At 42.5% G+C, this 12,206-nt stretch overlaps 1 protein-coding gene across 1 annotated transcript; it reads left to right on the plus strand.

Annotated features, from left to right (window-relative positions):
* The first annotated feature begins 25 nt into the window (after positions 1-25).
* LOC107391103 (protein Wnt-7a) lies at positions 26-11,555 on the plus strand. Its single transcript, XM_015968180.3, has 4 exons — positions 26-470; positions 843-1,069; positions 4,429-4,700; positions 8,260-11,555. Exons 1-4 carry the CDS (start codon positions 400-402, stop codon positions 8,740-8,742), a joined length of 1,053 nt encoding a protein of 350 aa, XP_015823666.3. The 5' UTR covers positions 26-399; the 3' UTR covers positions 8,743-11,555.
* Positions 11,556-12,206: the final 651 nt, after the last annotated feature.

The raw sequence follows: 12,206 nt of genomic DNA on the forward strand, positions 1-12,206 counted from the left end.
TGTGTGTGTGTGTGTGTGTTCAGATTCAGTCCAAGCGGGATTCTTCAGCAGGGCCCCATGTCTCCAGTGAACACGCCCCAGATAGATGAGGCAGATATATAGCCAAGACCTGCGGGTAGCAGAGGAACTGTGAGAAAGAGATAATCGCACTTGCTCACCTCAAGGGTTTACCTGTGACACCCTCTGCAATAATGACAGCAGGGCCAAGCCAGAGGGGGCCACGCACGGGGAGCTCGGATGGTGTCCTTTTCGTTGGTTTGTAAAAAGACCCGAGCGTCTTTCTTCGCGTTTTGATGCTTTTCCTCCTTCTGGACTTCCTCTGGAGTTACCTGGGCTGAGATCGACCGGAGCGCACTCACTTATTCATCTGCGCTGCATGAAACTGAAAACCGGGCCGCAATGAGTCGGAGAACACGACGCTGGATTTTACGAGTTTTGCTTTGTTTAGGGATTATTTACCTAAAAATTGGGTGAGCTGTGTTTCAATTTATTTCTCAGTTCTGGGTCATTGCCAGAAAAGAAAAAAAAAGAGAAAAACAAATATTTTTAGAGTCAGGACACATTTTTATGAAAGGGTTCTTCATTCTTTATTCTTAAAGCAAATAAACGAGACACTGGATTTGAAATTCGCGTGCGCAAATTCTGACACATTTTTGCAAATAATGCAAAAACTTTTGCAGATCAGTTAAACGTCCAAATGCACGCATTCACTCTGATAATATTTGAAGATTGACAACATGCACCATCATTTTACAAAGTGATGCATTAACCCTGAAATCTAGGATTACAGAAAGAAATAAAAGCCTAATTGGCTTCTTCTCTCATCCATCTTCCATCCACAGTGGATTTTCGTCGGTGGTGGCCCTAGGTGCGAGTATAATCTGTAACAAGATCCCAGGTTTGGCTCCCAGACAACGGATTATCTGCCAGAGTCGCCCCGATGCCATTATCGTCATCGGAGAGGGAGTCCAAATGGGCATCAACGAGTGTCAGTTCCAGTTCAAAAATGGGCGCTGGAACTGCTCCGCGCTTGGAGAGAGGACCGTCTTCGGAAAAGAGTTGAAAGTGGGTATGTTGCTGTTAACGTTTGTTCATATCTCATTAATAAAACTTCATTCATGAAGAAAGATTTAGCTGCCATCATGCTTAGATTGATGTTTGGACTGTGTTTTACGCACGACCTTTCATTTTTGTGGCTCACGTGATCACAACATCAGGGACATTTTTCAAAAACAGCTTATTTTCACTCCCTAAATCACAAACCCCCCTACAGCCTGCATCTTTACACCTGACTTTCTAACAAGCATCCCTCAAGGAGCCAGTGTCATTTACATCAGGCCCAGCTTAGACCAATCTCCCCTCAGAGTGGGACTTTCTGAACATGTATAAAAGGTATTTTGAAGCCAGTATGGAAACAAAGCTCTTGTGAATGTTGGCAGCCTTTCTTTTCAGTCTCAAGAGGCACATTCTGGCTGGTCTTTATCCTGTGTAGTGATGGGTGCTGTGGCTCTCACTGTAAGGACCCGGAGCTTACCACGGGTATAAGTTACAGCGAAGAACGGCCAAGAGGATAAAGCAACGCTTAAAAACCTAAATTAGAGTCAAGCATCAGTCCAGATTTATGTTCCTGTTAATGAGACGGAAGTTTCATCTAAACGCTGATGTTTTGTGGCCATGTGAGAAGATAAAATGGAAATCACAGTTGCATCAAGATCATTTAGAAACTCGAAGATTGTTAGAAAATGTCCTTAAAGATCATTTTAATGTATTCTGGACTTCCTATTTAAATCATAAACACAAGCACAATGGCAGCTTGGACCAGCTGTTGGAGGCATTATTCTGCTGTTGGAACGAAGGGATTATTTCTTGGTTTTGTTAAAATGAAAACAGTGGTGTTTGACACTCTGGTCCTTCATGATCTAGTTTTTCTTTTTTAACCAATCAGGAGTTTTTATTTCTCTGTAGCTCGGACAGCCATACCAAATAGATTGGTTTCACTGGTCAGATTAGAGCAGAGGTGAATAGATTTAAATGAAAATCATTGTTGAGACTCAGACTAAAGGGATCTGAGCTGCTGGCTAAAGCAGGGAATAGCAATCACATAATGTGTGTGCAAGGTGCATCGCCAGACCTGAATAATTCTGGGCTTCACTGTTTGAATTTAAACTTTAAAAGTCTGCAATCCCTCTGAGAAGTTTCTTGGTGAAGTGCTGCTGCCTGTTCAGTCAAAGTTATTTTTCTTTTGTCTTCTCCATCTTCCATCTCTCATTTCAAGGCAATGAACAGTTGATACCACCTCTTGTGGTGAACCCGTGCACTCAGAAATGAAGGGAACGAATGAACAAAGTCAGAACTGACTGACTGCTCTGACACACCTTCTTTTCTGGCTCTTGGCCCGTTGAGTCTATAAAAACGTCCACATAATTGATGCCTCAATATGAGTTTTTTTCCCTTTCAATGGCAAAGGAACTGATCCAAGATGTTTATCAGAAACATGGCAGCTTTACATAGAGAACCGTGTGGTTCGAGCAAAGACGTTATGGTGTTTGTTCAGAACAAACACTGACAAGAGGAGTTTATTTACTCAAACATGTGATGGATGACGTAATCGTCAGTATTCTGTTGGCAGAATGTTAAATCATAGATCAGAATATCAAAGTAAAACACTCTTTTTTACTTAGATTTAGTGACCAGTGTCTTTAAAGGTGTGGTTCACTGAAAATCCATGTTTTAAATATTATTTCTGATTATAATCAGTTACTCTGAGATTTTCATGCAGGCTGAACATGAAAATAGCCTCCTACACCTGTCTCCTGCATTATCTTCTGATAGTGAAACTCTAGGATTTGAAAATCCTGACAGATCTGCATCACACCGTCACTTAACATTCATGGACTCACCCATCTTAGCTCACGACGGGGAAGGCTGTTGTTGGTTTAGCATCCAGGAAACAGCAGAGAACGTCTCACCTGGTAGAAGCTAACCGTTAGCATTAGCAACGCCACCACACAGCAGAACTCATCCAGGCTTGTGTTATTTACGGAGATAAAACATCCATGTTGCAAGTAAGTGGTAGAGTTGTGTTGCTGTTATCCAATCAGAGGTGGGATGTCTAAATGTCAGGAAATAAGACTCCAACACCTGCTGCCTGAAGCTCAGCTGTGATGTGGATGCACCATTCATTCCTACTAGAGACCACTGCAGAAGTACTGATCAAACCAGTGAACCACACCTTTAAAGACCAAGTTCACATGATTTTTCTAACACATTTGCAGTGGTTTTGGAATGAATGCCTTGTGAGTTCATCTGTGTGTGTGTGTGGGGGGGGGGAGTTCTGGCGCTCCTGTTTCAGGAGGTAGAAGTGAGTCAGAGCGTAGCTGATCAGAACACGGCAGGATTTGAAGTCTTATATCCTGATATTTGGACATCTCTTCTCTGATTGGCTCACAGCAACTTGACTCTACCACTGACTTTGTTGGCTCTGCAACACTGATGATTTATCTCCACAAATAATACAAACCTGGAGGAGCTCTGCGTGTGGTGGAGTTGCTAAATAACAGTTAGCTCATTGTAGCCAAGACATTCCATGCTATTTCCTGGACGCTAAACCAACAACAGCCTTCCCCGTCATGAGCCAAGATAGGTGAGTCCATGAATGAAAAGTGACAGTGTGACAGAGATCTGCGTGTTTTTTAATAATCCAAGAGTTTCACGTCTATTTTTCTATTGGTGGCCAATCCAGTCAATAGAGATAGAAGACTGTTTTCACGTTAAACCTGCATGTTAAACTCAAAGTGATCTAAAATAAAACAATTAGAAACGGTTTCTCTGTGAACTTGGTCCTTGAAACATTGTATTAGGAGAGAATTCATTTCTTTGGCTACAGGTGAGGGTTCTGTGGTTCTTTCTGACCATATTTAACTTTCTCTTAGCTCATAGTTGCTACGCTGAGACTTTTCCTTTGCTGAATCCGTCCACATCCTGTCAGATTAATCTTTACTTATTGGTCGATATTTCAGTGTGTGTAAATTATTTGTCCACTGGACTTGGGGGCAGATAACAGCAGAATGAAGATGTCACTGCCTTATGAGTGTGCACACGATGTAATAGCTTCCAAGTGGATCAATATGCCATTGCTTGCCGACAACACCCTTATTCATGCGGCTTTGTTGACCATACCGCCAGCAGACATTTTGGTTCATGGGCAGGACAGTTTCCGGGTCAGATTTCAAAACACTGCAGCCCTTCACTGATAGTTCAGTAAAACTGTGATGTAAGCATGTTAATAATTGATCCCTTTTAAATCTCTCTTACACCCAATTCTCCTCCCCAGGGAAACACATTTATCTTTGTTTTTTTTTTTTGTTTTCAAAATCCGAGCGTACACCTTGCATGTGTTATTTAGCACTTTCTTTTCCTCTCCCTTAGGCAGCAAAGAGGCTGCTTTCACCTACGCCATCATTGCAGCGGGGGTGGCCCACGCCATCACGGCCTCCTGTACGCAAGGTAACCTGAGTGACTGTAGCTGTGACAAGGAGAAGCAGGGTTTCTACAGTAAAGACCAGGGATGGAAGTGGGGAGGCTGCTCAGCGGACATCAGCTACGGCCTGGAATTCTCCAAGGTTTTTATCGACGCCCGGGAGGTCAAGCAGAACGCACGGACTCTCATGAACCTTCATAACAACGAGGTTGGACGAAAGGTAAGTCCCTAGCAAGTGGATCTATTATGCTAGAATTTAAAGACATTTTAAAGAGGTCACAGGTAAACGTGAAGGTGGAGTGATGGTTGAGCAGTGTGAGACCTGTCCGAGTTAACAGTCTCTACCACGCTCCGGTGTGGGTGCCAAAGATCTGAGCAGCCAGGCCAAGCTTAAACATGGAGCAGAATAAAGAGCTTCTTTTAGGGGAAGAGTTGTCTAAGTGGCAGGGTTTGATTACAGCCCCGATCCCTGCACTGAAAACAGATTGACACTGTACAAAAAGGCATTAGCCCAGTCCCCCCCATGTTGTGCACCAGTAGGACGGTCTACAGTTACCATTACGACAATCTGCAACCATAGTTTCAGCAATCAGGTGCAGTTAGCTCCAGCACACACCTCAGGGGGCTCAAACTGGTTTCCTAAACCTGTTTTAAGTTTAAATACATTATTTTGATTTTTATTATTGTTCACTGTCAAAAGGCAAGAGGCCATTAACCATTTACCATGGAACGATCTCAATAAAACTGTCAGCAAGCCATCAGCGGGTGCACATCTACAACTGATTAACTTTTGGTATCAACTCGATTCAAGATGTCTGCCAAAACGATAACTTCAGCAAATACAAAAACGACCTGGTTTGACCTGGTCGGTTTTACAGGTATTGGTGCAGTATCTTCAATAAATCACACAGGGCTTCATTTTTCCTAAAGAGATGTAACGCCAGCATTTCCCAACATCTGAGTTTGAAGCTCCGACATGAGGGGCAGCAGGTTGTGTCAGATCTTTATTTCACCATTAAACTGTTTGTTTAAACTAACAAAAACTTCACAACCAAACATTACAAAAGTAGTTCGGTCTGAAGCACAACACTAATGTGATAAACACATAGGAGGAAAAGTCGCTGCCTTGTTTTCCTTTATGTGAGTTTGCAGAAAACGGTGACAAAGAGACTCCAGTGGGTCTAGAAGTTAGAGCTTGAGTAGAATAAAAGCCAAAGTAGAGCTTAGAGAAGGAAGGTGCAGCACTGCCCAAGTTAGCTGGCATCCTCTCTCTCTGTCCGACTCGACCAAAAAGCCTGATTCACAAAACTAACACGTCCGTCGCAGGCTGAAAAGTCTCTTTACACATTTGCACAAAAGTTTTTTTTCTCACTATGTGTGTTTTAGAAACATGAATTCAAATTGGCTTATCTGGACCACAAAACCACCTCCCAGGGAGAGGATTCTGCTTGTGGATTCAAATGTTGAGCGGCTTCGCCTATTTCCCCTTTTCTTTCCGCTAATAAATAGACCCTCTGTTTTGATAGGCTTCCCCTCCTTTACTTATGGTAATCAAAAGCGGTGACACTGAGCCGGAGCGCCGTTCACAGCTCCCCAATGGTAGACGTGCAGACAATGGCTGTCACAAGTGTTAGTTACAGGACATCTGATGGATTAGGGGGCTGAAGCCAGGGTTTTTATGAAGTGGTGTACCAAGGGAAAAGTTCCCTTTTTTTGTCCTTGTTCACATGCTTGCTTTTGCAGTTTGCTGTTACAGATTTCTTGCCAAGAACAGGCATAAATTTCTTGCAAATGGCTTTAGGAGACCATATTGCATACCAAACACCTAGCATGTTAGAAAAAAAGGAAATTGCAATTGACCTTGCTGCTAAGGAAAACTCCTGTGGCACTTCTCATTGTCATCAGCTTGGGGTTTAGCGGTAATCCTAGTCACTCGGCGCCTTGTACAGTCACTCATGGCTTTTGCGGGTTGTGTGTGGTAACTGCATACACAGAATGTGAAATCTGATACATTATTTTGGCTTCTGTGTATACGGTATCAAACTGCTGTGTGTTGGGGCTGCGTTAATCTCCCGGCCATAGTGGATTTGTAAGTCACACTGTTTGATAGGGTTTCGTGTTGCCAGTTACAGTGTGGATTTGTTCAAGGGTTTTATGACTTGCTTAAATTTCATTGCTGCAAAGGTTCTGATTGCATTTGAGGTATAGCTGTTGAGGCATGCAGTACTATGCAAAAACTGGTAACCACCCCTGGTTTCTTTAGATTTTGTTTACTGTGAGGCAGACTTTCTTGTAATCCTTTCAGGTGGTTTGGATTTGTAGGTTATTTTTTTAGTTTTTCTTAAGTTTCCAATAGTTTTTCTCAAGACTTTTTTTTCCACTCATTTCTGTCCTTGTACTTGACCTCTGGAGCAGTTTATTAGCTTGTTCTTAAAAATGTGGATGGTGAATAAATGGATGCTAAAGAATAAAAATTAGGAATAAAATCCTTATCTGCAGCGGATGGACAAAAATTTAAAGTCAACGTCTTTAAGTGGTAAAGAATCTTTGAAGGTGCGGTTTACCTGGAGCTGTGACGGTGACACAGGAGTTAAGTGCTTGCACCGTAATTGGAAGGTTGCAGGTTTGAGTCCCGCTCAGTTTGTCACTGTCATTGTGTCCTTGGGCAAGGCACTTAACCCCCTTGCCTGCTGGTGGTGGTGGGAGGGACCAGTGACGCCGGTGCTCGGCAGCCTCGCCTCTGTCAGTGCGCCCCAGGGCAGCGTGTGAATGGGTGTGTGAATGATTGTGTTGTAAAGCGCCTTGGGGGTTCCTGGACTCTAGAAGGTGCTATATCAAAAACAGACCATTTAAATATAAAAACAACCCACAGACCTGAAACAGGACCTGAGGGATGCTCTCATGCTCCTATGTATGTTCCGTTTGGGGTTGAGAGACTTTTACACTGTAAGAAATAAAATGTTGAATTTACTTAAAGTAATGTAACTGGTTTCGCTAAACTTAGCTGCTTAAATGTAAGAGTAATAAACATGTTCTTTAACATAACAATATATAACGATGTTATTCTTTACATTTAAGCAACTAGGTTTAGTGGAACCGGTTGACGTAACTTACTGGAATTGGAATGTTTACTCTGACGACTCTTGTTGTGATTTGGCGCTATATAAATAAACAGATTTTAAAGCAGTTTATTTGGTTTTCTTTTACAGTTTGGGTTTGGATCAGCTCAGCATTGGTGAATGTTCTTATTAAGACACTTTGTCCATCAACTGATGTTAATGTTGGTGTTCCTGTGTCCTAATCATGTCTCTGACTATGGCCATGTGTTGAAACCGGCTCATCCTTTGAGTTAGAATTCCATAAAAGAATGTATTTTGTTTTCAATTTTTATGCAACAGTTTTGACTATGATGATTTTATGTTGATAAATGATGGAGTGACAGCTGTTTTGGTCAAATCTTGTATGCACGCTTTTGCACGGTCACATGTGAAATGTCATGGTCTCATCTATCAGTACTTGAAGAATGTGCTGCAAGTGACTCCCAGCTACAGCCACACGAAGATGGAGCTGAAAATCTACGAAAATGACAATTACAGAACATTTAATGTTTGGGTCCTACAGTTAACCAACTGGATCGGACATCCAGAGATTACTTTCTGAATGTTTAATTCAACTCAGACCAGTGGTTGGTGAGAATAAATCAGAGTTGGTTAAAAGCAAAATGTTTCTGTGGAGTTTTTGCAGGTACCTATTTAACTAATCAATTTGTTTTTGTTCAGGTTCTGGAGAAGAACATGCGACTGGAATGCAAGTGTCATGGTGTCTCAGGCTCCTGCACAACCAAAACCTGCTGGACTACACTTCCTAAATTCCGCGAACTCGGCTACATTCTCAAGGAGAAATATGGCCACGCCGTGCACGTGGAACCAGTCAAAGCTAGCCGCAACAAACGCCCCAAATTCCTCAAAATCAAGAAGCCTCACTCGTACCGAAAGCCCCACGACACAGACCTTGTGTACATAGAAAAGTCTCCCAACTACTGCGAGGCGGACCTCGTTACCGGGAGCCTGGGGACACAAGGACGGGTGTGCAACAAGACAATGATGCAGCACATCAGCGGCTGTGACTTGATGTGCTGCGGCCGGGGATACAACACACACCAGTACTCCCACGTCTGGCAGTGCAACTGCAAGTTCCTGTGGTGCTGCTACGTGAAATGCAACACATGCAGCGAGAGGACAGAGGTATACACATGCAAATGAGAATATTTATTGGATAGTATGTGTGAAGATTTTTTTTGAGTGTCGATGCTTTTGTATGTTTTTATGGGAACCTAAAAACAAAAGAAGGCTGTGTTTGCAGTCTCTACCTAAGTAATATTGTGTATGGATAAAGCTGAAGCCGAGGTGTTACGGCTGTTTTGCACACAAACCTCTTCGCCCCTCCTCATGGACCGATAGTAGGAAATGCATTGTCGAAACAGAGTAAATAACACTGGAAATGGACAAGCCGCGCAATGGCAGACCACGTCTTGAGTCACTGAAGCAGAAATTCTCCAGACGTTTTAAGCTACATGGACACGTATGGACATTCTTCACTTTGGACTTTGCCAATGCAAATGGACTGATGGCGGCTGTGACGCTTGGCAGGAAGCGCTGCTGTAGTTTCCACCTCCTGTGCGCAGGTGAACTTACATAGCCATTGGAAATATTTAACATGCTGTAACTAGTGAATGAGAATTATTAATATTAATTTATTCTGTAAAGAACTACTGATTTAGTTCGTCATGCATTTTAAATGTCAGGAGTTTTTAGTTGGTCTACATTTAACACACTGGATTCCAGTCACAGATTGTATCAACTTGTAGAGTAATGTTCAGAGTAAACTGCTGTAGGCTACGCAGTTTGACCCTTTTTGTCTTCTACTTCGTTTTCTTCCCTTTTTTGCTGCTAGTCTAGAAAATTCTTCTTGTCGAGGTAGAAGTGTGTTTCCCTGGAATTATACACTGGATCAAAAATACAGTTTTCCTTAGAAAAGTGTCTTAATAGAGTATATATTTGTAAAGGCCTATTTTTATATGAATGTTTTTATTTATATCTTATTTGTCATGGTTGGCGTCGTTTGTAGACCCTGACCTGAGTTTATAAACCCCTGTGGGAAACAAAAGCAAAAATCTGATATATGCAGGTTGGCCCAAGCCGCCACCGCCATTGCTGTGTATTGTACAGGATAGAGGCTGTTTATATGTGTCGATGTGTTCAGACGTCTGTCTTTACTGCATTTCATGACTACTACTAATTGAATACAGGAACAGAATAGCACCAGCAGGACATTTTCATTCATGCCTCTTTCATGCCTCTCACCTATTCTCTGGTCTATGGGGGGTTCTATTATATTAGATCACATTCAACTTCAAGTAATATTGTTAAAATTAATTATCTTGAATCAAAATTGAAAATACAAATTTAAATATAAATGTGGCGGTTTTTAAATTAAATGATTAGCAGATTCAGACTGCTGTACAATGAAAGTAGCACACCAAAATAAAAGCGGGGTTAAGAGATCCCTTATCTAGCATCCCAGAGTACTTGTGATGGTAAGATAGTTTGAGTTTGTTTAACCATGGACTATTAATCAATGTGTTGGAGAGCCCAGACAGGGAAATGAAGAAAGGATCCACGTTTAAACAAACACACAATCTGAGATGTTAGAGATCTCTTCACCCTGGTTTGGTTATGGTAGGTTTTCATTTAACAGCACCCAGAAAAAGCAAAATATTTATGTTTTAATTTGAATATTTACCTCTATACATTTAGATTCAATATATTTTTAATTTTAACATAATTCTGTGGATTTATTTAATATAAAATGTTTCAACTATTTCACAAACTAAAATGAGATTAAAAAAAAGTCAGAAAATGTTTTTTTTTTATTTATTACGTATGAAACATATTTAAAGCTGCCATTTTGGGGTTTGCACCCCTTTTTGGTACTTTGATGCATCATGACATAAAGATAAATGTAACCCACCATGATGTGGTCACCATGGTGATAAATCAGCTTTCAGAGGGCGCGCACAATATGCTCGAAGCTGGACCCAAAGAGAGACGTTCTTTGAGAGGGGAAAGTTATTCAGGCTTAATTGAGGGTCCATCCTGCAGACTGAGAAGCGGCTGAATGTGAGCGAGGAGAAGGGTGTTTGTGCTGTAATAGAAGGGTACCGCTGTAATTGATGAGGCCGCTCAGGCAGACGTGTCACCGTGATGACTTGCTCAGTCGGGGGAGTGGGAGCTGTCAGGTGATAGATGACTCGCACATCTGCTTCATTCACTCCTGGGCCACTAGTTGCTACAACAACTCCTGTGCAGCAGAGAAAATGCGGGGCGGTCTCCAAGAGAGGCCGGTTGACTCGTTGGGGAAATGTTAACGATGCTGAAGCCTGGAGTTGTTACAGATTCCACTCTCGTCGAAGTGGTGCGAGGAGGCGAGCCCAGAAGGTGCTGCTCCCAGTAATCTCCTGAGACTGACAAACACGGCCTGTAAAGTTTTCACCTGGGCTGGATTTTGGAACTTTTTCTGTTTGTTCCCAGTAACACACACCCTCTTTTCTGAAACAGCAGAGAAACAGAGCAGAGAATTCAGGTTTAACTTACAGTAGATAAGCCGTATTGTATGTCGGTGGCAGTATAATTGACCCCTAACAAAGGGAGAAGGGCGTGAAGGGATAATAACAGCGGCTTGTCTCCGACAAAAGCTTCAAGCTTTCATAATATTGATACAAAGGCCCTGAATAAGAAAAGGCGGCTGCTCAAAGGCTCTGGTTAAAACCAAACTAGGGGTTTGTGTGAGGGACTTGCATTATCTCATGCACAACACACTCATCACCACTATCCTCCTTTGTGTGTCTCCTATTAACTTTCACCTGCAGCCTTCTAACACTTGAAAGACGGTGGCAGAGTCCCAGCTTTGTGGGAGTGATTCAAAAGTGGCGCTCTAAAATTACAAACTGCCCTGGGGTTCTGTTAATTTGGATTAGCAGAGAAGATTTGCACCATTAAACCTGTGATTTACAGCATGACATGTCTCTTTTCTTTTTTTTAACAAACGGGGTAGTTTCGCTGCTGTTTGAGATAATCCACCTGCAGTTATTTTCAGCCAGGTGCAAAAGCACCATCACACAGGAGTCCACAGTCAGATCATCCTGGTTGAGTCACGACCACTAAATGCCACCTTCTTTGGTAGTTCAGCCCCTTGTCAGACACCCTGCAGGATCACTGAGATGCTGATTATACTCTTAGCAGTGTTTCTCCGTAAACAGGACCGGGCCCATGCCAACATGTTCAGGGGTGTAATATCCTTGTCGCTCTGAAGTGGGGTTGCGTTACCCTTTGGAGTTGTATTTATAAAGACAAACACACACAAACATTCGTTCCATCACCTGCGGTTGCTGGAAATTGGTGGTGGCTGCAGATTTATGGTTGGAAGTCTGGCTCGCTCCCTTTGTTATTGCTGGAGGTCTGCCACAGCTTCCCTACCTGCTCCCGTGACCCGCGCCATCAGGGCCGCCCAGCTCAGAGCTCCAGCCAGCAATTAGAGTCAAAGCCGACGAGTCTTAAAAACATATTTAAGCAAGACCCATCCTGCTTGGTGCTTCATCACCAAATTGACCTTCAGAGCACAGGAGGTCAGATTTATCACCGGTGTCCACATTTGGTAAAATGTCTGG

This window comes from Nothobranchius furzeri, chromosome 15, assembly GCF_043380555.1.
Source record: "Nothobranchius furzeri strain GRZ-AD chromosome 15, NfurGRZ-RIMD1, whole genome shotgun sequence".
Lineage (NCBI taxonomy): Eukaryota > Metazoa > Chordata > Actinopteri > Cyprinodontiformes > Nothobranchiidae > Nothobranchius > Nothobranchius furzeri.

Coding starts and splice junctions, on each gene's coding strand:
- LOC107391103 (XM_015968180.3), top strand. CDS start 400: ATGAGTCGGAGAACACGACGCTGGATTTTACGAGTTTTGCTTTGTTTA. Junction 471..842: donor ATTATTTACCTAAAAATTGG/GTGAGCTGTGTT, acceptor TTCCATCCACAG/TGGATTTTCGTCGGTGGTGG. Junction 4,701..8,259: donor ACAACGAGGTTGGACGAAAG/GTAAGTCCCTAG, acceptor GTTTTTGTTCAG/GTTCTGGAGAAGAACATGCG.